Source organism: Perca fluviatilis, chromosome 18 (assembly GCF_010015445.1).
Source record: "Perca fluviatilis chromosome 18, GENO_Pfluv_1.0, whole genome shotgun sequence".
Taxonomy (NCBI): domain Eukaryota; kingdom Metazoa; phylum Chordata; class Actinopteri; order Perciformes; family Percidae; genus Perca; species Perca fluviatilis.
This window is the reverse complement of record NC_053129.1, coordinates 8,104,077-8,132,011: the sequence shown is the minus strand read 5'-3', so window position 1 is coordinate 8,132,011 and position 27,935 is coordinate 8,104,077. Positions and strand designations below refer to the sequence as shown.

The 27,935-nt window shown below is 39.9% G+C and overlaps 1 protein-coding gene across 2 annotated transcripts in view; it reads left to right on the top strand.

Annotated features, from left to right (window-relative positions):
• The first annotated feature begins 5,347 nt into the window (after positions 1-5,347).
• The window catches only part of opn5 (opsin 5), a 77,207-nt gene continuing 54,619 nt past the window's right edge, over positions 5,348-27,935 (top strand). For both annotated transcript variants that reach the window (XM_039780984.1, XM_039780983.1), the window contains exons 1-2: positions 5,348-5,550; positions 18,355-18,501. In XM_039780984.1, coding sequence (XP_039636918.1) covers positions 5,526-5,550; positions 18,355-18,501 — 172 coding nt within the window. In that variant the 5' untranslated portion in view covers positions 5,348-5,525. The remainder of the gene's footprint in view (positions 5,551-18,354; positions 18,502-27,935) is intronic.

Below are 27,935 nucleotides of genomic sequence, written 5' to 3'. Positions count from 1 at the left end.
CTCAATTTACATTTTGGATTGAATTATGGTACTTTTTACTCCACTACATTTGACAACTTTAGTTAGGCAACTAGTAACTAACTAAATTATGATGAATTATAGATTAAGCCAGTGATTTTCAACCACTGTGCCGCGGCACACTAGTGTGCCGTGAGAGATCATGCTGTGTGCCTTGGGAAATTATCCGATTTTACTTAATCGGTCCAACAACATTTTTTTATTGAGTTACTGCAAATAATTTGCCGTTGTTGCGCTTCTGTGCCTGCAATGTGATGACTGGCAGAGAAATTAAATAATATTCTGTGGCAGTAGGTGGCAGTGTAGCGCAATAATGACCTTGTTGATTTAAGACCATAGAATTACCTTTTGCGCGCATCCCAGCGCAAAAGGTGGCAGTGACAGGATGTAAGCAGTAGGGCCGAGATCATTGATGTAAGCCTGCAACAGCGATGGATACATTTTTAAAAAGGAAAAATGCAGATGTAATTTTGTAACATTTATGGTTGGTGGTGTGCCGTGGGATTTTTTTTATGTAGTAATTGTGCCGTGGCTCAAAAAAGGTTGAAAAACACTGGATTAAGCCACCCAGCAATATATAGTTACTATTAGCCCCACCTTTACTACCTGCAACATTAAAGTGATTTCACACATGCATCCATACTTATACTATATTATTTTGAAATAGAGAAATTAGTATTTGAGTATATTATGCTACTACTTGAATATAATGATGATATTCTTTATTTTCTTTTTAGTGAAACATAGAAAATGTTTACAGAATTTACTATTTATATACTATTGACGTTTTGGGAGCTATTGGCAGGATTGCTGTGGACGAAGTACACACGGCCATAAATTATAGTGCTGTCAAATGATTAAAATATTTAACCGCGATTAATCGCATTAATGTCATAGTTAACTCGCAATTAATCGCACATTTTTATCTATTCTAAATGTCCCTTGATTTCTTTTTGTCTCATTATTTTTTCTCATTTTAATGCTCTGATCAAAATGGAAAAGTGGATCGGCTTGATTTGTGCTTTTGTCGCCTGGCTTTGACGAAGGGGTGGAGAATTGGCATCAGCTGTGTGCTTGGCCATCAAGTGGTATTTCAAGCCCCATTTACACGAAGGGAAGACGCAGATATTTTCCTGCGGTTTGGCCTCTCATTTACACACGAAAACCCTGTTTTTATCACAGAAAACGATTATTTCTAAAAACTCCGGCCAAAATGGAGATTTTTGAAATCTTTGTTTGCACGTTTGCATGTAAACTGAGACAAATGGAGGTTTAGGCAGCTGAGAGAGAGAAAGAGGACGTGATTGGTTGCTGTTGTTGCTATTGTCGGGATTCTGATTGGCTAACGTGGGCTTGAGCTTCTCGTTACACTGCCACCTACAGGTCTGGTGTGCTCTTGACTGCATTGACAGCATATATACACGGGTACATATAAACGAATGCTATTCTGAAAACCGAGAGGTTGAAATGTCCGTTTATGAAAATAGCCGGCCACGTGTAAACATAGCATCAGACTGGACGTGCTGCGATGATAGCGCAGTTCACAAGGAAAAAACACACAGATCACTTTAGTCTTGTCAATGGAAACATTTGGCAACTTTTTAAAAGTAAACTTTCCATTCAGAATCTTATTGGCATCCATTTCGGCGTCTCGCGCTCGCCATCCACTCAAAACGTAACGTTAGCCTACCACTCTTTGGCCGGCTCGCAAGCCCAAACAAGTGTGTGCGGGGTGCCTGTTGTTTTATTTCCGGTCTAGCTAGATCCGTTATGGTGTTGTAGTTTTTCTAACGTTACTAGTTGTATGTGAAAAAAACTACAAAGTTTGCTAGTCCAAAAAGAACGTTAATCTCGCAAAATGGGTTTGCGTTAATGCTGTTAATAAAGCGTTTAACTGACAGCACTTGTAAATTACAATGAATCATGTATCCAGCTGATTGAGATAGCTCACATTACTGTATTGTGTGAACAGTTAAACTTAAACTTAATTTAAAACTTTATATGTTGTTTTTTTTTCTGGACACAAATATTCCATCAAAACAAGTTCCTTCCTGAGACTATTTTGCAGAGGCATACCGCTGCATTCAGAGCTTAGTGCTGCCCAAGATGATTGTAATTGGTTTAAAGTAGGGCTGTCAAAATTAACGCAAGGCAACGCAATTCCTTTTAACGCCACAATTTTTTTTTATGCGCGATTAATGCACGCTCATTCTGTGCTTTGGGCCTTTGCCCACTCTGTAGCTTGAGAAATTAAGAAGCAAATTGGGAACAGTGGGAACTTCGGTCGCATTCTTTGAATGTTATGAAGATAGGGGAGAGGTATTTCTTTTTTTCTTTTTTTTTTTGGGGGGGCATTTTAAGCACTTATTTGATAGGAGAGCTTAGACATGAAAGGGGAGAGAGAGGGGGAATGACATGCAGCAAAGGCCCACAGGTCGGAATTGACCCTGCAGCCGCTGCGAGGCGTACTGAGCCTCTGTACATAGGTCGCAAGCTCTACCAGGTGAGCAGTCACACTTTGCCAGACCTTCCGCTGTGGAGGAGGGTCTGGCTACTCCACATAGCATTCTGTGATGGGATAAAAACGTTCTCTGGTTTATTGGCATTTCTTTAAACCAATCACAATCATCTTGGGCGGTGCTAAGCACTGGGAAAAGCCGCGGTGCTGCTGCAAAATAACCTTCGGGAAGGAACGTGTTTCGGCGGAACATGTGGTCGTTTAAAAGTTGTTTTAGTCGTGCAACAGAAAACTCAGATTGGACAGATAGTCTGGCTAGCTGTCTGGATTTACCCTGCAGAGATCTGAGGAGCAGTTAACCATAGTCCTCAGAAATCCACCAGAGTTTAAAATGCCAACACAAAGGAAGGCCAAGGGAAACGGATATCCGGCCTAAATGAGTGAAATCCGGCGGAATTTACGTTGGCAATGGTGCAATCTCGGAAGTGGAACGTCAAGGATATAGACTACCAAGTGAGCTATCCAAGCGCCCCGGAGGGAGAGTTATTTCACCTGCGCAGGGGCCAAGCACTTTATGCAAGTAGCCAGACAGTGGGACATTTAACAACAGTCAGCACACTGACCACTGACAGTGCACGCAACATGATTGCAGCGTCCAGGCAATTCACATCCAAGCATATGGCTTGCATTGCACATAGCCTCCACCGAGCCATCACCGTTTCTCTCACCACTATATTGTTTGTTTTTATTTATTTTTTGTATCTCCCAGTTTTGATCCCACTTAGTAGAAGGGGATGTTTTTGTGAGCCTTTATTTTCCCACTTTAACCACAATCACATTGTTATATTTAGCTGATCAATCTACTTGTACACTGTCTGTTGCTGTAATGCACAAGGTCCATTATTTTGGAATCCTTTACAAGTGTAAAGTGGGACACTACATTGTTTTATTAACCTGCCTCTCTTAGTTATGCAATTATAATTCTAGACTGCCGGGGAAGTTCCTTCCTTCCTATGACACACTGGCTGCTCTCTCATCTCTGTTTCCACTTGTTTCCTTTTGTATGCATCCTGTCCCAGAAATGCTTGTTACTAACCTAGCTCTGGGGAGTTCACTCCCCGGAGTCCTTATGTTTCTTCTGCTCTGCGATTCCCTGCAGTGTCCGGCTGCATACTGCTGCGTCCTGCCGCGTCCACTGCATCCACCCATGCTCTGCTGTCCCACGCTACATCCCGTAACGCCCTGCTGTGCCTGGCTATGACATGAACTACAACGACTACCATTGTAGTCACTGTTCCATTATCTTTATTGTGACTATTATTGCCACCGTTCATCACACCCCCAACCGGCCCTGTCAGACACCGCCTACCAAGAGTCTGGGTCTGCCGAGGTTTCTTCCTAAAAGGGAGTTTTTCCTCGCCACTGTCGCAACAGCCACTGCTAATACTTGCTCTTGAGGGAATTACTGGAATTGTTGGGGCTTTGGAAATTATAGTGTGGTCTAGACCTACTCTATCTGTAAAGTGTCTCGAGATAACTCTTGTTATGATTTGATACTATAAATAAAATTGAATTATTATAACAAAGGAATGTTCCATTCAGTTCAATATGCCAATCATCTGTTGTTGCTTGATGGGCTTCAGTATGCCATATTATACTTTCAGCACATTTTTTGAGCATAAAGTACCTGTAAAGTTATGGATTGTTGCAATGATAATAAACATTTGCATAAAGCAATCATATTTGTCCGCTCCCTTGTTGATAAGAGCATTAAAAAGTTGAAAAATATCCCTTTTTAAAGTAGCCTAAATTTAGAACAGATAATATTTTTATTATTTGTAATTAATCCCAAGTTATATGGCCAATAACGTAATTGTGTTTCAATATTTCAATCCATTGACAGTCCTAGTTTAAAGAAATGCAAACAACCCAGAGCATTTTTTTTTCTGTATCTGAAGGTGTGCTATCTGAGGGCGTTTTCACACATACCTCGTTTGGTCCGGACTTTCAGACTTTTTAGTTTGATCCGAACCAAAATTACAGGTGTGAAACCTCCCCCGGACCACGGTCCGGATCAAAAGACCAAATTTTGGTCCGATAAAAAGAGGTGGTCTCGGTCCGGACCAAACTGAACCATGGTCCGGTTCGTTTGTAGTGTGAAAGCATTTTTTGGATGGTTCGGACTTTCGGACCAAATACAAGAAGCTCTGGCAGGCTCTCCTTGTGTTACAAGACCAGGGAAGCTCCCTTAAGGAACAGCTCGGTGCTTAGGGAGAGAGAGAGAGAGAGAGTGACGGTGAATGCGCTCAAAGAAGACAGCTGTCGGCTATCAGAGCAGAGAATACATCAGCAGTTTATTTGTTAAGTGGTAGTAAATGTACAGTGTAGGTTTCAGTTTGTCTCTGAATAAATGCTCCAGAAAGAAAGTTCCTGTATCTTGCATCTCAACATCACAACAAAAGGGGAGAGCAGCAGTCAGTTGAAAAAACTCCGACACAGAGAGAGGGACGGGGATGCCCGCCTACAAACCAATCAATTATAATTATCTGGAGACGCAGCTCACGTATGTGATGACGGCAGGACGTAGTTTTGTCACGTATAGATCTTTAGTGCGCTTGCAAAACTGCAGTGTGAAACCAAAACTTACCAGATCAAATGTATACAATGTAACAAAAACATGAACCTAGGTCCGGACCTTGGTTCGGACTTTCATGTGTGAAAACGCCCTGAGTCACACGGAGAGTGAAGGTGAAACTCAAAAGATCGGGAGGGTTTTTTATTGTGAAAGAAACGACCGGAAGTTTCACTATACGGTGTCTATGGACTGACAGTTGTTGACTATATAACAAAATGATCGGAGAGCCGGTCATACTGACTTGATGCTGCCGCTCCCCAGAGCGTCTCTGAGGTCTCAGAGGAGAAAGTTGAAGTTGACTCACAGGGATATTTTCACAAAACCTTTCTATACATTAACAGGACCGGAACTGACTGTTATCGGGGTTAAATGTAACAGAGGAAGTTTATTTATGGGAATTAAACTCCGCTCGGTATGACTGATGACCGATGGACAAAAGGTGAGCGATGAACCAGACCTTCACTTTATGATTGTTTTTCAGTGTAGAGAAGACATCGCAGTGGCATTTCTGCTGTGTTTTCCTTATCTACTGATCATGACTTCATTAGGAACGCGAGTGTTTTCTCTACTATGAAGACATTTGTTAATTCGAGTACCGCTCCATAAAGTGAGGCAACGGCGTCAGGTTTCCCCCCTTAAAAACAAATATATATGCATGTCCCTCTTACTTTTGCAGTTTTTTTATTACATGTATTCGATAAAATAACGCCGTCTTTTCATTGCAGTCGCCTAAATCGAGGTAGGAAAAGCTCCGGTGTTTTATAAATGTTTATTCAACATTTTTAAGTCTCCTTCGATTTGCCTCAAAATTAAGCTTTGTAAGCACTGGTTATTAGTATGGTGGGCTTTTAATTTATTTTCACGCTGACATCTCTCCATTAGTGCATGTTTAAGGTTAAGGTTTGTGCATGTATGTGTAATAGCATGTCAACAGAGTGTAAAAATGTAGCCTACTGTCATTTTTCAACAAAGTATAGGCATATTACCTCTCGGATATAAACAGCCATGCAAAATACGGGGAAGATTTGCAGAAACGCTTATGGGTTGAAATAAGAACTACTGTGATCAACATATTTCAGGAAAACTATCCAAGAAATACATTTGAATGCACACAGGTGAAGCGTTGGCTTTACCTCGTCATTGTTTTGGGGTCTCACAGAGGGAAGAAGGAAACAACAACAGGAAAAGGGTTGTAACAGGTTCGGTGCAGTTAATAGCCTGTGGAGAATGAAGTAATGAAGTAGTCTGCCTGTTGCTGTGGGTCATAGATAGAAAACATGCTGTGCGTATTGTCTGCAGGAGCTGATGCAGAAGTTGTAAACATCTGCCCATGCTCGGGTAGGCTACATTTGTTTCCCATTCACAGCAGCTATATGCAATCATTTTCCAGCACTTGAGATAATCGAATGCCTAAAATATGTACATAATTTGGAGAAGAAAAAAAATAGCTGCCAAGGGCAAATAAATGATCCTGTAGAGCCTATACATTCTATTTTGTATCTTATTGTTTGCCCACTGTCTTTGTCATTCTGAAACCAGAAAAACAAATATTGAGGACCACTAATTTTCACTTCTGCCTATATGGGTCTCGAGACCCGGTTCTATTAGGACCCGGTTTCAAATTTCTCAAAACCCCAAAACCAATAAGGTCTGAGCTTATCGATACTGCTATCGAGACTAGTGGATCATGTAACGTTATGTCTAAATATAGATAAGTGCGCGAAACGAATAAATTATTTACGAGCACAGTGTGCGTAACGAGCCTTCCCACCGCAAATCATTCAAACCTAGTCGGACTGGCTACCGAGAGCACCGCTCTGTGGGCCACTTAAGGTACAATATGTAACATTTCTGCTTTAAAATGTCTAAAAACGACCATACATATGTTATATATTTTTATGAGTTGTGTTCTTACACTATCCCAAATGTTTCCACCAAATGTCAAACCCAGAGAAATCTGTCATTTTATTTTCAGACACGGCACGTTTCCTTTAGTCGCCCGTCAGTGGCGTCATACAACCTTTTACTCTAACTTCCGTCAGAACACTGGCACCAAGATGATACGTTCAGGAGTAATTGTAAATCATACAATGTCACAGAAAAAAAATACTTGTAACCATATTACTGCTTTTTTTTTGCCATACAGCATCATTTTGTGATTAATTACATCCCACTTTTTTATCACAGTAATACAACAGAGACCTTATCTTACCTACCTATTTTGAAAGTTCAATATCGATACCAGCTTAACGTTACTACAATGTGCTAACGTTGATGCTAATGCTTTGTGGGTAACATTATGAGGTTACAACATCGTTCAACACGCTAATAAAGTTATTTTTAGTATGACTGTTTCGACCACAGCTAACAGGACTGAGCTAACCCACGAATAACTTCACTAGTAGCGTTAACGTTAGCTGTATAGATAGACGATTAATCTAATGCTAATTTAGCCAGCTAGCACACCCCGGTCTGTCTGCCTCACCAACACAGTCTCATCCCTATCCGTCACATATTGCCGTTTGGTCAGTTCCCCCAGACGTCCATAAGCCGACGTTGAGGGTACCTTATTTCGCCCCCGACAACCGGGGAGGTCACCCGCATTATCGCGAAGCCCTCATCTTTAAAATGACATAATTACAGGAGTTGCATATTTTGCTGTAGGCTTAAAACATGCCTTAATGTAGGTGGGATATTTTACAATTGTCGATGGTATTTCAATTTACAAAGGCTAATAGTGAGCCTACTGTTTTTATGTACGTCGTAAATTGAAATACCATCGACAATTGTAAAATATCCCACCTACATTAAGGCATGTTTTAAGCCTACAGCAAAATATGCAACTCCTGTAATTATGTCATTTTAAAGATGAGGGCTTCGCATTCAAATCTATGGGATGACCCTCTACAGTGTCAAGCGACCAATAGGGAGTACGTTCGCAAATCTGCGGGTGACCCTCTTCGGTGTCGGGCGACGAATAGGGGGTACCCTCAACGTCGGCTTATGGACGTCTGGGGAAACTGACCAAACGGCAATATGTGACGGATAGGGATGAGACTGTGTTGGCCTCACTCCCCCGGCACAGAGAGACTCAGTCGGGATGACAGCTGACAACAGCCCCGGGACATATAGCTAGCTAGTTACTGTCAGCTCCCAGTCAGCTATCAGCCAGCTACTTTCATTACAGCAACCCCCCGGCCAGAACTTATCTCCAGTGCCTGGTGCTTACGACGCTAACGGCAGTTTAATTAAACGTCGGGAAACAGACTATATCAGACCCAGCACTGAGTCACAACAGCGCCCATCCATAGCGGTAGCTACATCTCCGTAGCGCTACCGGTGTATGTGCCGAAAATCTCCTCCCTGCCGAATTTCTCCCCCCTTCGCGTTTAGCTGTCTTTACTGTTAGCTAAATTAACCCGACAAAAGATGGGTTAAGCACCAAAACGAAAATTTAAGATTACTGAAAAGTGAAGGGGAGATAATTCCGGGCACCTGGGAGATGTTCTGCTGCTGCACAACAGGCATCGAACGTCCTGGAGATTCCCCCGGCAATCCCCACCCACACCCGTCTCTCATACTGTCTGTGGTCTCTCAGCCTCGTTTAGTAGCTAGCTAGCATTACAGCAAACCCCGTCCGCCCCGGTGTTGAAACCATCGAAAAGGTGACATTGATATGTGAAATATTTTGTGTTTTAGCTGCTGGCTACTGTTAGCTTGCTGGCTCAATAGCTAACTGGTCAGCTACAAATAAAAATCTAATCAAGAAAAACGTAATTATGTTGGGGAAACTGCAGCTATTTTATTCTAATAACATGAATAAACGTAACGTGAATAAACTTGAATGGGTAAACTCCGTGAACTGATGCATTCTAACCGGCAGCGAAGGTGTTTAACACTAAAAACTCCCATAATTCCACGCAACTTCCCAACGTCATCAAAAGTGTAGTTTTACCGTCCATTGTTTTGGTTGAGAGACCCCTAGCGGCAGACAGTTACATATTGTACGTTTAATCAACTCGTTAAAATAAAAACAGCGACAGAGACAGAAGAAACAGACTCACAGTTTTTGCAATTAAAGCAATAATTATTCTGTTTAGTGGTGTAACTGACCAGAGTTGATCCGTGGTCCGTACAGATCAACACTCGTATTGCATGTGAACCGGATTTTGGTGCCACTTAAATGTCTTCGCTGCTCTCTGATGCTCGGAAACCGACGTTAGCGGCAACAGAAACATCGCTGCACGTCGCGCTAGTTTACACTAACGTTACACTTGACAGCAGGTTACATTAGCCTACCATTAGCTAGCTGCTGGATTAAACACGGTTAAAATGCTGACAGCTAAACGGTGTAAAAGTGTGACTGTATTTCACGGTAGAGTTTTATGATCCGTTGCACCCCCAGTTCTGTTAAGATTAAGAATTTGTCATCTCGACTTTCCACCAAATAATAGAAAAGTATCGATAATGGTATCGATAAAGACTCGGATCGTTACACAGTCTCGAAAATGGTATCAATATCAATAAAAATTAACGATCCCGTGCTTACTTCTGCCACCTAAAACGGGGCATGAATTGTCTGATGTAACTATTTTTAATTTAGGCCACATAACATAGGTAAGGTATGAATATGGCGTAAACAGCATTAATAACTTTACTGCCAATATTTCCCCTGTAATGGAAGTTATTAAAAATAATCAGCACACTCACTTTCAATCATCACCAAGTATGACCTACCAATAATCTATATAGTAATAATCAGTGCCTGAATTGGACCAAAAAAGGTGCCGGTACTCTAATTCAACAGTTGCATGACATGATCATGTGTCTTGGATATATTTATATTTACACGCATGTCTTGGTAATATATCACTTAAAATGTGTTTTCGTATGCATTGCATTGCGTAAGTGGTGCAGGGCTGTTTAATGATATTTATTCGATCCTCATCCTTATCATCCCAGTCTGTCTCCATGTTTCAGTTTATTCACATGTTATCATCATATCATCAAGACGCAATATGGAAAGGTACAATGTTCATATGCAGGATGCTCGAAATAGGGAACACCAAATAAGCTACTAAAATATTTTCGGAGGGGGCGCAATAACATACAACAGAGAATATACACACACTAAAGACTGAATTCACAATTCACAAGTTTTTCAGTTTTTCGTTCAGATTTTTCTTGAAATGGAGACAGAATGCGACTATTTTAAGCTTTCATTAAGCTCATTCCAGATCTGCGGCGCCATAAAATCACTAGAAAATAGAAACAAAAAAGGCCTGATTTTTCATATTCTGAGACAGGATGTTGTCATTTTAAAGGCAAGAATATGAAATAACTTTTTTCCATTTGTGTTTTCTAGTCATTTTTATTTTTGTTATATGAAATACAAAATGAAAATCAAAGCATATTTAAAATTTTGCTCATCCACATTTGACAACGAAAAGGAACAAAAACGCTTTGTATTCAATTTAAAAATTTTGGGTTTTAAAACAACCACTCGTTTTTTATTTTCTAATACCTGTTCATGAAAGGAAAATCAAATGACTAAACTAAAAGATACCCGGACCAATATGGCATTTGAATCTCTCAGTTGATCTGTTTATTCTGATGGACAAATGCAAAAAACAGGACTTTCTTACAACTGACCGCTCCAGCTTCTCTCCCCTACGGGAAATGTACAAAAGGGGAGAGGGGAAGGGGCACAAGGGATTTATAGTCGTGGGACCACAGAAAAAGAAATGAAGGAGGGGCTCTGAACTTCAAGATAGCCTACATTCTTGAGTTTGGAGTCCTCCCAGTAAAACATATACTGTAACCAGATTTTGTGCAATCTAACAACAAGAGATAAAGGCAAATATGACTCTGTTACATTTATAATAACAGCCAAACTAGTAATATATCAGCATCAACATCCTCCTCATTCTCATACTTAATAGTATGTGACATATGTAATGTTATAATAATAACAATCATCATCATCAAAATGATCGGCATAATAAACATAATAATCTTCTCATATACAAAATTGTGATGTAAAATTAAAGTTAAACACTTATTGAAATGATTTTTGAAAAGAAAATTAATGTCATCTACTTAATAACAGTGTTAATTAACAAAATAAGAAAGTGTCACAGGAAAAGCCTCCTTTAGGGGGCCATATTGATTTCCTCAATTCCTGATTCTGTCTGTGCCCTATCTTCATTCCCTGCAGTCTGAACTGCTCTGGGCATGACATTATCAAAATGTTCAGTCTTTGTTGTGAAGGCATACGTAAGCACACATATACAATATTAGGCTATACATTTATAAAAAAAATAAAATAAATAATAGTACAAAGTTTATACACATTAACCAATTGAGACATTATTTATCATTTAATTTTTTCTTTTTTTTATTTGACTTTTTTTTTATTATCCTGCAAGGGAAATGACAATTTGTTTCACTCTATTGTTAGAACACACATTACACACAGGTCTGAAATACACACATGCTCAGAACCTATACATTCACAAATGGAGAGATGTCTGAGTGATGGGGCTGCGGCTGCCCATGGACAGGCGTACAAAATAAGCTAAGGCGACTTCTGTCAGCTTTCACTAAACGTGCTTGTTGGTTGAAAATTCATGTAACATATTGACTTTAAACAATTTCTCATCTAGCAAGATTCCAGAGTCCAAACCATCACAGCCCTGAGCCTCTCTCTTCTCTACAGAGCGCACACCAATGTAGCGGACTAGGGTTGGGCGGTAATACGGTAATATGGTATACCGCAGGGTCTTAAAAATGGCAAGGGTATCAGTTTCAATACCGTCCTTAAAGTGATGGTTCGGAGTAATTCACCCTAGGGTCCTTTGCACCATGACCTCGAGCCAAACACCCCCCCAGAAGCTTTTTTCACCTGGGTCGAACATTGGAAGAGTTAGCTAGAGTAGCGTTATCAGCTGAATAGCTTAGCGCAGGTGCTAACGGACCCACGTTTGTATCTCGTAAATTACCCCACTAATAATGCCCGAAATGATACCAAACATCTACAAGTAGTACAAATAGGTTATGCTCTCATAAAACGATAGATTGGAAAGTTTGTAAGTACACCAGAAGTTTATGTAAATTACACTTGCCTGCTGGCTTCTGCTCTCTGCTGTTGTTGTTGCTGCTGTAAGACGAGTGCTTAGGGCCGTCTACAAATTACAACACCGAAAAGAGATGCAACAAAAATATTTATTAATTTAACTTTTTTTTTTTAAGTAAGTGCTGTAGTATAACTAGCAGGAGACAAGTAATAATTGAGGTAAGTTTGGAGACATTACCTTATTTAATCATTGAATTAATAAATATTTTTGTTGTAACTCTTTTCGGTGTAGTAATTTGTAGACGGCCCTAAGCACTCGTCTAACTGCAGGTAGCAGCAGCAGCAACAGAGAGCAGAAGAGAGCAGGCAAGTGTTCATAAACTTCTGGTGTACTTACAAACTTTCCAATCCATCGTTTTATGACAGCATAACCTATTTGTACTACTTGTAGACGTTTGGTATCATTTCGGGCATTATTAGTGGGGTAACTTACAAGATCCAAAGGTCCATTAGCCCCTGCGCTAAGCTATTCAGCTGATAACGCTACTCTAGCTAAATCTCCCAATGTTCGACCCAGGTGAAAAAAGCTTCTGGGGGGGTGTTTGGCTCGAGGTCATGGTGCAAAGGACCCTAGGGTGAATTACTCCGAACCATCACTTTAAAAAACATGCAATGCACTTATATAGGAGACAAGGATTAAATATTAAATATAATTTATGTAATTATGTGTGGTTGTCATCACGTGACAGTGTGGATGAGAAAGTAGTTTTTTGTAAGTTGTTGTTATGTTATTATTGTTTCAGTATTAGTGTTTGGTATTCAGTTTCTGAATGGTGCACAAGCCAACAGTTTGGTGACACCGTCTGAGCCTTACGTCATCATTTTTAATTAGTCACGGTAATACCGTATACCGCGGTAAAATAGAGAGGAGGTTTGACGGTATCAAAATTTGGATACCGCCCAACCCTATAGCGGAAGTAACGTAGCTACGTTAGCCTGCTGCTGCTACATAGGCTGTTATTAGCTTTGGTTCATGTAACGTAGCATGATAGAAGAAGCATCGCTGTTCTGGATGTACAGCAGCTTCTGGAGGCTTTTGCCAGAGATCCCATTGAGGAGGGCATTGCATTAGTTGAGCCTGGAAGAGACAAAGGCATGGACAGGCTAATAAATACAATACAGCTTCTTCTTTTTTTTGGAGAGGTGAGTGATTTTGCATAGCCTAAGTTAGTTAGAAAGGTTTAGAGTGACCTGAAATCTGAGTAGAGTCAAAGCGATATTGAATGGAGCAGCCAGGAGCAAAAGAAACAAACAGCTTCGTAAGCTAGGAGCGGAAAATGTCACCACTACATAAGGTTGGGTATCGATACTAGTGCTAAAACGGTGCCGGTGCTTAAACGGTGCCTGACTTTAAAAAAAATAATTTAAAAAAAAAAAAAAAAAGAAGCAGACAGTCGGCTACATTAAAGAACATCTTGTTTATTGCTAAGTTCATATGGTCAAAATTGACATATTAATAATGTAATAACAATAACTTATTTTACCAATAAATTGCTGTTAAACGACAAAAACAACGGCAGCTGCACACTGTTGTATGTCCCAGTGAAATATAGTCACACTTTACACCGTTTAGCTGTCAGCATTTTAACCGTTTTGAACCCACATATTAGCTAACGGTAGGCTTACGTTACCTGCTGCCAAGTGTAGTGTTAACTAGCGTGACATGCAGCGATGCTTCTGTTGCATGTAACGTCCGTTTTGGAGCATCAGAGAGCAGCGCAGGCATTTCATTGGCACCAAAATGAGGCACCGAAATCCGCGTTGCTATTCGGTCCAGTAGATATCGATCGTATAGGCACCGGTGCCATATTAGCACCCTGTTCATGGTGGAGAAATCCCATTCACAGTTCACACTGTCCACAGGAGTTGTAAGCTCAACGGTAGAGAACTTGGTCAGGTGGGGATATACCTAACTAAGCTCATCTTTCTGTGATGCCAGCTCCCTCATAACAGCTAATTGCAACCAGTGGCGCTGGCAACCGTAATCCTGTACGCTCTGCTCTGCTTTCTACTATGTTGACAGTAATATTTTCCTCATTAATTATATTTTCACAAACAACCCATCCATGGTTAATCAGAATGTTAATTTCTATGAATCGATAAACTGCTGTTATTAAACTGTTGTTTTAATCATGTGTTTACATGGACATGAATATTCCGGTTATTGGGCTTATCCCGTTCTTGATCATATTAGGGATATTGTTTACATGGCACACAAAGATGTCAGGTAATTCATATGCCTTTACAGAGTCGCCCGAAAGCTGTCTGCTTTGAGCGCATCCACCTCTCCTCTCTCTCTCTCTCTCTCTCTCTCTCTCTCGCCAAAAAATGTTTTATCAAGCACAAATTAGTTTCAACAGTCATCATTATTTTACATTTAGCCAGTGGCGGCTCCTGCCAAATCTCTCAGGGGGGGCAATTGCTGCAATGAAGTTGACCCCTTTAATGGGTAAATCAACCTACATAAGTCAGTTAGTTGACATTGACACTTGCATTTTAGAATTAGTTTTTTTTACTTACATAGCAATACCACACTGTAAAAATTATCAGGGTGGTTCTACTTAAAAATTTAAGTTCAATTGCTGCCTTAAAAATAGGGGTCTCTCTAAAGCCTATGATCTTGCGTCACTTGGGCTAGTGAAGTGACACACTGCAGATTAATAGCTGAAGGAAGCCTATTACTGCTCAAAGTCTAATGCTGCAATACTCCAGCTCTTCTTATCAAACATAACAGTCACTTAACTCATGGTTACAAATGTAAACCAGCACAACAATGACAATTACCAGGCAACAAAACACTACATTCAAGCACACGTTTAATAAACGGAATTCAAACAAACAATTCCGAACAAATTGCAAACTTTTCAGCAAATTTTAACACAACTCTATTTACCGCCTTGCATCATGGGAATTGACCAGCCAATGAACCAATTGCACCTGACTGCAGTATGTAGATTGGGGTTGGGCTAAATGTGGGCGGAGCTGTTTGACTTTTGAAAAGTACTTTTCAAGTACATTTCAATATGAGAAGAGGGAAATGCCAAATTCACAATTCACAAGCCTTTGACAGGTACTCCCTCCTCCCACTAGTGCTTTTTTGTTTGCCACAACACTTGTTATATTTTAGTAGAAATTTGCATAGGCTACATCACTTATCTGCGGTGTATAATCAATTTATTCTGTCCATGCTTTAACTATGCTGTGAAGACAGGTTATTTTAAAATCGAAAGGCAACCATTTTTTGTTGCAACACACACACTTTTTTTTTCAACTGATAACTTACATACCCAAGTTCAATCAACACATACATATCTGATAAAAAATTTAAATAGTGGAACCAATGAATAAATGCAAGTTTAACTTTCAAAAACTAATAAAGTTGAGTTCAAAATCCAAAACTTGTATAAGCGTGTTCAGTTAAAAATAAGAAATAAGTGGACATAACTAAATGGGTCTGTACTTTTTTACAGTGCACCAGAAAGCACCAGATTACACATGTGGAGCAAATCAAGAACATGTATTCCTCTTCATCACATAACATTTTATTATAAGTGCAGCAAATCAAGAACATGTATTAATCTTCATCACATAACATTTTATTATAAGTGCAGCAAATAAAGAACATGTATTCATCTTCATCACAAAACATTTTAAGTGCAGCAAATCAAGACAATTTAATTGTAGCTAGTTGTGCTCTGATTAAACAAAGAAATTAATGTAGGCATAGCCTAGTTACAGTGCACATCGCCCATAGTAACCATTAGATGGCAATGTATATGTATTAGAAAAGGATTGGATTAGGTTATATTCTGTACAGTAATTGTGGACAACTATATCCTGGTTTTTATTGCCAATTTCTTGACTAATTAGTTGGGCTCTGCAATGAATATACATTCCACAGTGATCATCAACAGTTCACCTTCAAGACACTATTGGATGTACAGTATAGGCAACAAATAAAGAGCAGTGGCAATGGGGCTGATAATGTGCAATGAATAAAAAAAAAAGCTATTATATATCATAGCTATTAATTTTATTTATTCATTATTTACATAGTCAGAAGTTGATATTAATTATACAACAAGTAGATCCGACCAGACAATCTGATTGGTCAGCTAGACATTTAGAACGTGCTCAAATCAGCATGACAGCACACCCAGAGCCATTTGAGCACACCTGGCGCATCACTTAAATAAGTGTAAATGTCACTTTCTGTGTCAACAGTATGGAGTTGAATAAAAAAAAACTGCTTTGAAACATTTGTATTCATGTAAGTAATTCAGGAACCACAGTGGAACACACAAAAGCTCTCCAACTAGTATATAAAGTGATTAATCTGATTAAACGACTTATTTGTTAAAACGCTCTGAAGTTACCTTTTACTGGAAATGTTTTGAATCAGCTGCGCCGGTGACGACGCTATCTTAAAAAATAGCTGCTGAATGTGATTTTTCGCGGACGTACAGGAGCTATATCTGTCGATGGAAAAAAGATTTTTTTCAGCAGATAGACTATATATTGCTACACATGGTTTTTATCAACAAATTCAAGCTATCAGATATAACTCCCGTTTTTATTGAATCTGCTCTTAAAAAAGAAAACAAATAAAAAAAAGCAGCGACAGGAAAATCAACAAGTACCATCAGTAGGCAATAATCGATTATGGTCTGTCACTGTATCGATGCAGAAAGGCCCAGGTCCGCTTGGCGATGCATCGATGCAACGATTCATTTCAACACCCCTAATATATACTGTATATAATATTGTTTTTATTTCAATCATTTTTAATTGTTTGATTTTTTTATTGTTATTTATTTTATCTCGTTGGTACTTTATACTTTTGGAGGTACACTTTTTTTTTGAGGAAATTAAAAGAAGGATGGAAAATGAAAGCTTTATATTAAATTTGTACAGTGCTGATCACAACTGGTGTGTTGCGATTTGTAGGTCTATTTATCTTTTAAATTAAAATATTAAGCACATAAATGTAAGAAACCATAAGATATTGTAATGTTAGTAAAGAAGATATGGGTCGTGGAGACAAAAATGGCAAATTAAGGGGCGCCTGTTGGATCGCCTGGTTTGGTTCATGTAAAAGAGTCCACGCTTCTTACTTATGTCCATATTCACATTTGTATTGTATTGCATACGTATTATGGAACACCGTGAAAACTGTTACAACAAAATAGTTCACATACAAAGCTCAAAACAACAAGAAGCAATTACTCTGAGTCTCTCATTTCTTCATAACAAAAGTATAACATCTCATACTCATAACGGCATGTGTCTGTCACTTCCTTACAGGCTAATCAAAGTATAACAATTAATAAGGTAACTTAAACAAATATTACTGTGTTCGCCTGATAGACCAGCAGTAGAATAATAAACAGGAGCTTAAAAGTTCGCCATTCACGGCCGCCAGCTCTCTTCGCGCTCCAGTCAAAACTTCCAGTCATGTAGCATGTAACTTTACCAAAATAAAGCTCAATAATCATCATGACTATAACAAAGACACCATACCATTTAACTCATAAAGTATCCAACATTACAATAAACAGGATGTATTAGAATTGCTTGAGACTGAAACTACTTAGCAATCATAAAGATTGCGCATATTGACTTCCGGTGTTGACATGGCAACGTCTATAATGTATTTTCAGCGTCAGCTACAGTTCAGACCAGCGGTCCTTTGCTGCATGTCATCCTCTTCTCTGTCCTACTTTCCTGACTTGATCTGTCAAAACATAATCTTAAAAAGTGTGTGTGTGTGTGTGTGTGTGTGTGTTTGTGTGTGTGTACCTTCACGTGCATACATCATACCGACCCTGCATGAGTCGGTGCCCCACTTGGGACACCTTAGACAAAAAGTCTGGATACTGGCAGGTGTTGAGTTATGCTTCGCCTACATGCATTTGTTTAAAATTTCAGAAACCGCATGCATAGATATACGTAGATATACGTACGTTTGTGCAGTTGTCTCTTTCCTTTTTAACTGATTTCCTTTTGTGTGTGTGTGTGTGTGTGTGTGTGTGTGTGTGTGTGTGTGTGAACCTTTTTTTCAGTTTGAGGAAGCAGCTTCATTGTTCACCCTTTTCCTCCACTTCACAGGATATTTCACACTCATGGCAGCGATGGAGAACGAGACGTGGCCCCACCATGCATACCTGCCCCATTATCTCCTGCGTGGTGACCCTTTCGCCTCAAGACTGTCCAGAGAGGCGGATATCATTGCAGCCTTTTACGTCTGTTTAATAGGTTAGTCTGATTGCAAAGATAGTTTTTTCTTCATCTCTTCATAAATGTTATTATTTCACTGCTTTTCACTGAAATTCATGTCAAGTGTTAATGTGTCAGAACATTTGTTTTCAACAACGTCTCACTCTGAGGCAATGGGTCCAAAAAAAAAAAGATGATATGCTGTAATATGGAAAAGCAACGCACACCAGCGGCTGTCGTGAGATGCTGATCACTAGAAAGAGACTTCAAAAAAACAACTGTTGCACACATGGAAAAAAAAATAAAAAACTGTTTTTCAGACAGCTGATTACAGTTTTTCTTGATTGCTTTGACACAGCAGTCAACTCAAACTCCACATTTTTCAAAACAGTTAACACACAGGCCAAAACATTGGCACTCATGGTCAAAATGACACATTTTGATTGCAAAAGGCTCTAACCGTGCCAAAACATTTAAAATATGCAACAAAAGCTAATTTTGCCTTCAAACACAACTTGCAAATAAGTGTATGAGCTCTTCCAATCAACCATTACACAGTGGACAACAAACATCAGTGCACCATTGCTTGTCATTGTAGCCTATTACTGTACGTAGCTTTCATGCCAGTGACATTTGTTGTCAAATTTGCCTTCTTGAAAAGAATTGGATCCAGAATCAGAAATGCGTTGATGCAAATTTTATTGATTCCACCGATTCTTATTTTCAAACTGTGGCTGAAAACTGAAATACTGTAAATATTACACAAAATACATGTAAACCAAAATAAAATATATTACAGTAAACATCTATTACTGTAGAGTATAAAAAAACTATTATATTGTTTTTTTTTGTCCAGGGGGCCCCCCCGCGCCGCAATAGCACATCACATTTGATATCCTCTCTTGCAATGCACCAAGGGAAAAATATTCTTGCATGCCTTATCCAACCTTGACATTTCTCTGCACCCATTTGTTGGGCAGCAGCAGTCATTGCATTCATCAAGGGCATCTGCTCATAGGGACGCTGATTATAAACCTTCCACCTCCAAGCAGTGAAGAACTTGTCTATGGGATTCAAAAATGAGCTATATGCTGGAAGGAACTGCATCATCATCCGTGGGTGTACTGCAAACCACTCATTGACAAGGCGAGAGTGGTGGAACGCCACGTTGTCCCAGATAATGACGAAGAGTGGCATGCCAGGCCTCAACATCCCTCTCTCCTCAGGTGGGATCAGCCTGTCATGAAGAGCATCCAGGAATGTTATGAGCCGCTCGGTGTTGTATGGCCCAATAGTGGGGATATGGCATAGGACACCATCATTGGAGATGATGCCGCCCCTCTGTCCTGGAAGTGTGATAGTGGCCCTGTACCCAATGAGGTTCCTTCCACTTTGCTTCACTTTATAGAGATTGAAGCTGGCTTCATCAACATAAATGAAGACGATGTCATGATGTGCCCCCTCAGCTTCAAGCTCCATTATTCTCTAAGTAAAGAAGGCACAATTACAATGAAAATTGACTCTTTTTGACTAACTGCATGATATGACAGGGCATTACAGTATGCTGTAGTAATGTTTCCTTACCTCCACATGTTGGCATCAGGCCTCCTTCACAATGTCAGAGTTCCTTTGAAATGGAACTGTATAGAGCTGCTTCATGGCCATATGTATTGCGGCGTATAAAACTTAAAACTAATCCAAACGCCGCAGCAGGCTAAGACATGTGGTTTTACACTGAAGACGCGTCACGCTGAACCATTACACTTGAAGGAATGTCTTTATTGATCCATTTCACAAGCTTAGCAAGAAACAGCACTTGTATTGATGCATTTCATAAGCCGTGCAAAGATACCTCAGACAGTGCAGTAATAGAAGATACCGACGGTGACGGTCAACAGAAAGTTTCTCCAAGTGCTCACCCTGCAGCCATCATCCCAACACCTGGTCCAACCCGCACAAGTGAACACACACACTAATACAGTCACCACGCCCCCGGTGACACCCACAGTAATCAACGACGTCACTAAGCGCGTGCACATATACAATAGCGCAAAAAAAAGGAGGAAAGATCATAAGACTAATCAAACCCAATGTATGACTCCTACAATATGGTTCCTTCTTACGTTGTTGATGTTCCTAAACATGCCCTGATGCCCAATCACTGCTGCCCTGATTTCACGCAGACTTATGGCATTGTTTGCCACAACCATGTTCACTTGTAGCCTTTGGATTCTATAAAGAATACATGTAATGTGAATGAGGGAACAATTACATAAAGCATATCACTGAAGATATTTCTGTATGTACTGTGCAGCAACATTACCTGTTTTCCTGTTGAAAAATTCTGACAATGGATGCGATGGTGTTTCTGTTCAGAATAGGTTGTACTCTTTGTCCAGCCTCTCTCAGTGAAAGGCCATGATTGATAACGTGATCAATAACAGTTGCCCGAATTTCATCAGAAACCTGAGCCCTTCCAACTATACTTCCACCTCGCACTTGGACTCCTCTTCCTCGGACCCCCTCCAACTCTACCTCTACTACTACCTCTTCCTCTTCCTCTCACTCTCACTCTCACTCTCACTCTCATCTGCCTTTGACCTCTTCCATCCATGTTGGCAAAGAACAACACAGACGCTGCACCTTTAATGCCTGCAGACTGATTGCTAATTGAAGATTTTTGGGAAGGTGTTTCAAACAGGTGCTTCAGTGTGTACTGTAACCTCTCACACAAATTTTACTGTATCAGCAACCAGTGCACCTGCTTGCAACACTGAATCAAAGAGTGATTTGCGCAATGGACAAACACAGTCGGGACACATTTACTTTAGTCTAGTGTGTGCCCCCTTTAACCTCCCAGACATATTGGTAGCTCCATCAAAACAGTAGCCTTTCATCCTCTCTGTGGGCTACGTCTTTTATGCACAAAAATAGCATCTCAGCTGTTGTGTCAGGGGCGTTGTAAAAGCCCAGAAAGAAATTCTGAACTTTCAGGTTGTCAATGGCAAATGTATGTTTCGCATGAGAACTGTTCTTTTCCAGCGATATCGGTAGTTCCGTCAGCAGTTAAGCCAATACAACGGCTTTGAGATGCCTTGGCCCCGATATGTCTGTGAACATCATGGGCAAACAGCTCCAGGATTTAATTTTGGATGTTGTTAGACATCCAGTTGCCTCCTTTTTCTGCCAATTGTTTAAGTCAGGATCAGTGTACACCCCTTTTGTCATTAGTTGCCATAATGCCCAATCCCAATAAGCGGCTCCTCTCAGAGTCCCTGGCACCTCAGGAATCGTATGCAGCTGAAAAGGAGCTCCAGCATCTTCCGGGCAGTCATCTGTTAAATTGCAGCAGCGTCAGATAGCAGCACATTAAATGTGGTTGTTTTCAGTGCAGCCAATCTTTGAGTCGCATCCAAATAAGTGCGGGACTTCTGGTTACAAATCTTCTCTATTGCTTTTCTCCAATTGGAAAGCCTTTCTCTTTTAAGAACAGTTTCTGACAGCAACTTGCTCTTGATGTTTTACCTGCCAACACTGCACACAATACTGCCCCGGTGAATTGTCGGACAGGCAATGTATAATTTTCTGGTGGTCTGACGGACGCTGCACCTGCTTTTAGAACAGATATCTTCAACAGGGGGATCCAGGTCCCCTAGGGGGTCCTCAGAGTTACTGAAGGAGGGCCAAATATAAATAATTCTTTGCACATATTTAATGTGAGACAAGTGCGTTGGAGGATAAGTTGGAAGTTAAGTCAAAAGTTACAAACTGTCTAACTTGCAAAAGAAATAGGCAACATTTTGGTACTAGACCATCATCAAGCCGAATTAATAAAGGGAGTTTATGTTTTAACATCATTCCAACAAATTATTAGCAAATATAAATCAGCCTTTTTGTGAAAAAACACATTGATGATAGGCTTACTGGCCTATAGGTAAGGCAGTCACTAAGCCATCCACAGATACAGTTAATAAGGATTCACTCTGCATGTTTAACATTATAACCACCAACAATTATTTTAATAGCTTAGTATTCTATGCACTAAAAAGGTATGTATGAAGGCTTTAGGCTTTGCCCTGACGTTATTGTAGGCAAAATGTTTAATATGCAACTTAATTTTATACAATAGACTATATGGGGGAAACTGCTCTGTTTCTATCTCAGTTAGGGGTCCTTGGCTTAAAAACGGTGACGACCTCTTCTGTAGAGTATTCTCAGGAGGCAGGGAAGGAAGAGTAGGCCTAATAACCGGTGGGGTTAGCTGCTGCTCCTGTTGGCGTACTGGCACAGATGATCTGGGAGGTGCAGGTGTGTAATTGACAGCTGCTGTTATTTCTGTCCCTCTCACGCGCTTAGCTGGCTCAGAGGAAGGTATTGAAAATAAATCTTATATACGTTTTTGTGACATACTGAAGTTGAACCAGTATCTATGAGTCGATATCCACGACGTTCCACTTCCGGGATTGCTCTGTTGCCTCTGGGAATTCACTCTTTTCGGCCGGATGTCATATGATGTTTGGTCAACATTTGGGCTCCTGGTAATCGGGTATTTTATCTGCTGAACCATAAAATGTATGACAAACCAACCAGATTTAATTGACAAAGCACATCATAAGCTTCACTTCATCTGTATAATATTCTAGTCTAGTTTGTTTATGTAAATAGTCATTAATTTCTAAATTATCTGTTAATGGTGTAGTCATTGTTTTCAATAGATAGCTCATAAACCTTTGTTTGACTAGTTTATTGCTGAACCCAGCCATCACATGCTGCGCCGCGACATCCTGCGCCACCCACCACCACAAGTAAATCCATATGATAGCATATAAAACATGTTTTTCTTAAAACAAGGTTACAGGAGCAGAAACTTTTGTTTTACAACCTCGGAGCTCGTGCATAGTCTACCTTGGATGGTGCAGACATTATTGCTGATAATCAAAAACCTTATAGAGAAAAGGATGGGATTACTTCCGGAACCACAATGTTAAGCTCTATATAAAAAACGATCACCCACAGAAGCCCGACCGGGGTAGTGCGCAGTGCAGAGTGGCAGTGGTGGAATGTAATTAAGTACATTTACTCAAGTACTGTACTTAAAACTTGTGTCGTCTTCTCGTCGACCATGCAACTTTTAGTTTTTCTGGGTCACATTTTTGAAGCTTTTTCTGATATTTTTGTCACATTTTTTAATGTTCTTTTATTATTTTCAAATGCTGTAAAATTGAATAAAACACTCACATTCAATAAAAAGTAGTGAACTGATTGTTTATTTTACTTGTAAAGAGCATTGTCTGGAACCATCCACGTTATTGTTTTTGACAATTTGGTTGAAAGATAACCCAAACTTCTGATATAGAAACTTTTTGAAAATGGGTCAAATGTGACCCGAGGACAACAGGAGGGTTAAGTACAAATGTGAGGTACTTGTACTTTACTTGAGTCTTTTCTTTTCATGCCACTTTCTAGTTCTACTCCTACTACATTTCAGAGAGAAATGTACTTTTTACTCCACTACATTCATCTGAGAGCTTTAGTTACTAGTTACTTTACAAATTAAGATTTTTATAAAAAATGTAATAAATAAAGTTTATAAAACATGTTTTATTATAAATTAAACTACCCAACAATATAATGGCCTACAAGTCAAGCTGAAATGATTAGCCGATAAAACACAGAACTGTTGTGGATCGTTTCCGGTTTCTAAAATGTGAGAATTTTTCTGCATCAAGTAATTTTACTTTAATTCTTTAAGTACATTTTCCGGGTACTTATATACTTTTACTTAAGTAACATTTTCAATGCCAGACTTTTACTTGTAACAGAGTATTTTTACAGTGTGGTATTAGTCTTCCACCACTGCAGACCGGCTGCAGCTAGGCAGTGTTAGCACTATTGCCAACAAGGATTTGCGAAACAGACATAACAGACCGTAGAATGCCGTGATTGACCAATCAGAATTGAGCATTTAACAAAGCTTTGTAATAAAAACATATATTCTTATGTTGTAAAAAGCACCAATTCTTTATTAAAAGAAACAAAGCATTGGGTGCAGTAAAGGAAAGTTGTCAATACTTCCAACGTCTATGCCCCAGGGGCAGCCCGGCAGAGACACAATCTAGACTTTACAGCTCACTGTAAATCTGATTAGGAGATACTGTCCTATAGACAGGTTTTTATCCCTCCACTAGTGTATATCCACAACGTTCCACTTCCCAGATTGCTAGAGTGCCGTCGGAAATTTCGCCGAATGTCCTTCTTTTTGGCCGGATGTCCATTAACTTTCGCTTTCTTTGTGTTGGTCTTGCAAAACTCTAAACACATTCTCACTCGCTAAAAAAACGCATTTCACACTATGATGTACTTGTGTTGCAAAATGGTTAACACGGGCAGCAAAAGTTAAACCCAACTACAACACAGTTGTCATCATTTACACACAACGACTCATAATTGTACACACGTTTCTAAGGAGGTGATCACACCAAATATATAATAATATATAATACAAGCCAGTTCAGAGTGCACAGGGGGCACAGGAGCATTGAATGTTGAGACCAACTTTGTTTTTTCGGTTTCACAATTTTTTTTTTCATTTTTAGTGTACTGTCATGTGTTTTTCATTTTGTTTTCTTTGTTCTTTGGCTTACTGTATCAAATCAAATCAAAATTTATTTATATAGCACTTTACAAAAACCAGCAGGTATCCAAAGTGCTTATCAGAAACACATGTCATACAATAGAAAGAATGAACATAAAAAACAGTAAAATCAGAAAAGGTTACACAGAAAAAAAAGAATGAAATTGTCACACCACTGCTACGTATTAAAGGCCAGACGTAACAGATACGTTTTGAGTTTGGACCTAAAAAGAGCTACATCTGTGATAGTGCGAATATCAGGGGGTAACTTGTTCCAGAGTCTCGGGGCAGCATCTGCAAAAGCCTGATCACCCCATCGTTTATACCTTGACCTTGGCACTTGTAAAACCAGTTGGTTAGAAGACCGCAAAGACCGGCTGTGCTCACGCAGGGTTAAAATCTCGGATAAGTACTCCGGGGCCAGGCCATTAAGGGCCTTAAAAACAAACAATAAAATCTTAAAATCTATTCTAAAACGCACAGGGAGCCAATGTAGAGTGTAAAGAACTGGAGTAATATGTGCACGTCTAGATGTATTTGTTAAAAAGCTCGCAGCAGCATTTTGCACAAGTTGAAGACGTGAGATGGAGGTCTGATTCAGACCAACATAAAGAGCATTACAGTAATCCAATCTTGAACTGATAAGAGCATGGATCGCCTTTTCTAGATCATGCCTGTTCAGGAAAGGCTTAACTTTAGCCAGGAGACGAAGCTGGAAAAAGCTCATTTTAACAACATTACTGATCTGCTTGTCAAATTTCATGCTGCAATCAAAAGTAACCCCCAGGTTTTTGACAGATGACCTAGTGTAGGATACCAGAGCTCCCAGATTCAAAGCTGGACCATCTTGCGTGCCTGAAGTACTGAAAATAATACACTCCGTTTTATCTTCATTCAAATTAAGAAAGTTTTCTGAAAGCCACAACTTAATATCGGTGATACAACTAAACAGGGAATTTAGTCCAGCACTGTTATTAGCTTTCATAGGCAAATAGATTTGCTAATCATCTGCGTAACAATGAAATGACAGGTTATGCTTTCCTATAATAGCCCCTAAAGGCAACATGTATAAAGAAAACAGAATGGGGCCAAGAATGGAACCCTGGGGTACCCCACAAGAGAGAGGCAGTTGATGAGCTAATATTTTCCAAATAGGAGCTAAACCATTTAAATGCCAAGCCTCTGATGCCTACACAATGTTCGAGGCGAGAGAGGAGGACTGCATGGTCCACTGTGTCAAAAGCTGCTGTGAGGTCTAAAAGCACTAAAACAGTAGGATTCCCGGCATCTACTGACAAGGCAATATCATTATGTACTCTCAACAGTGCAGACTCAGTACTGTGATGTGTTCTAAAACCAGATTGAAATTTTTCAAACACAGAGTTCTGCTGTAAAAAGGCTTGTAACTGTATAAAAACAACTTTTTCCAAGACCTTTGACAGAAAAGGCAGATGAGAGACTGGTCTAAAATTGGACAACACTGTGGGGTCAAGATTAGGCTTCTTAAGTAGGGGCCTGACCACAGCATGTTTAAAGGCAGCTGGGACAGAACCTAAACTAAGACAAGAATTAAAAAAAGTAAGAAGACTCGACCCAATGGTGCTGTTAAAAACCTCCTTCACCATTCTGGCGGGAACAATGTCTAAGGGACAGTTGGTAGGTTTCATGTGTTGTACCACCTCACTAAGTAACGTCAGAGAAACTGGCTTAAATTCCTCAAACATAGCTGAGTGTGCAGGAGAAGCAGGTACAAACAACTTAAAATTAGCACTGGCGTTTTTCCTGACAGATGCTATTTTGTCAATAAAATAAAGAAATTTCTCACGTCATGATTGAAACATCTGTCAGAGCAGAGGTGCGTGGAATCACAACAGAGTTTATCACATTAAATAACACTCTGGGTTCATGGCAACTGCCAGCTATGACAGAGGAGAGATGCTGCATCTTCGCCACCTTCACAGCCTTTTGGTATGTGGCTAGACTGTCCCTTAATAAACCCAGTGATACATGTAAATTGTCCTTCTTCCATCTTCGTTCAGCTTGTCTGCAGTGTTGCCTAAGGGCCCTTGTGGTGTCATTTAGCCAAGGGTCTGTCTTAGGTTTAATAGATTTAATGCGATGAGGGGCAACAGAGTCTAGGATTTCAGTGCATGTGGAATGGAACACAGAGAGAATGTTATCTGGGGAAGAGGGAGATACCAGACCATTCTTTACATAAAACTGTGAGCCCACAAACGCAGAAGCAAACTCTCCAGCTGAAGAGGAAGTGATGCAGCGGCGCCTAAAAGCTGAGGACACAGGCTTAATAGTGGGTGGTGGAACACTGATCTCGAACCTGATGGGGAAGTGATCTGAGATACCAGTTTCTGTTATTTCTCCAAGTGAAACTGAAAGCCCATAGGAGATGATGAGATCCAAGGTATATTGTTCTACAAGTGCTTGATATACAGATATCCAATATTGTAGTCATTGCACTACTTGCAGTGTACAAGACATTCACTGTACAAGTTGTGATATACTTTTTTTATTGCAAAATGTGTTGACTATGTGAAATAAAAAAAATTCTGTAACTACGAGAAAAACTGTAAGATTATACACATGAATCATGGTAATAAAATGGCTGCAGTACAAAGCCTGTAGGCTTGACATGTCCTACACCTCCTAGCAACCCTGATTAGTACCTTCTTGGAGACACAGGGAATAATGCACTGGGAACAAAAAGCCTTCAGGGTTAGAAGAATAGAAAGGGTTGTGAGTGATTTTTGTGTGGGCTGTATAGGTCAGCTCAAACACAAATTGACTGTGGATTTGTGAGTTGCAGCAGTCTGAACTGGCCTGT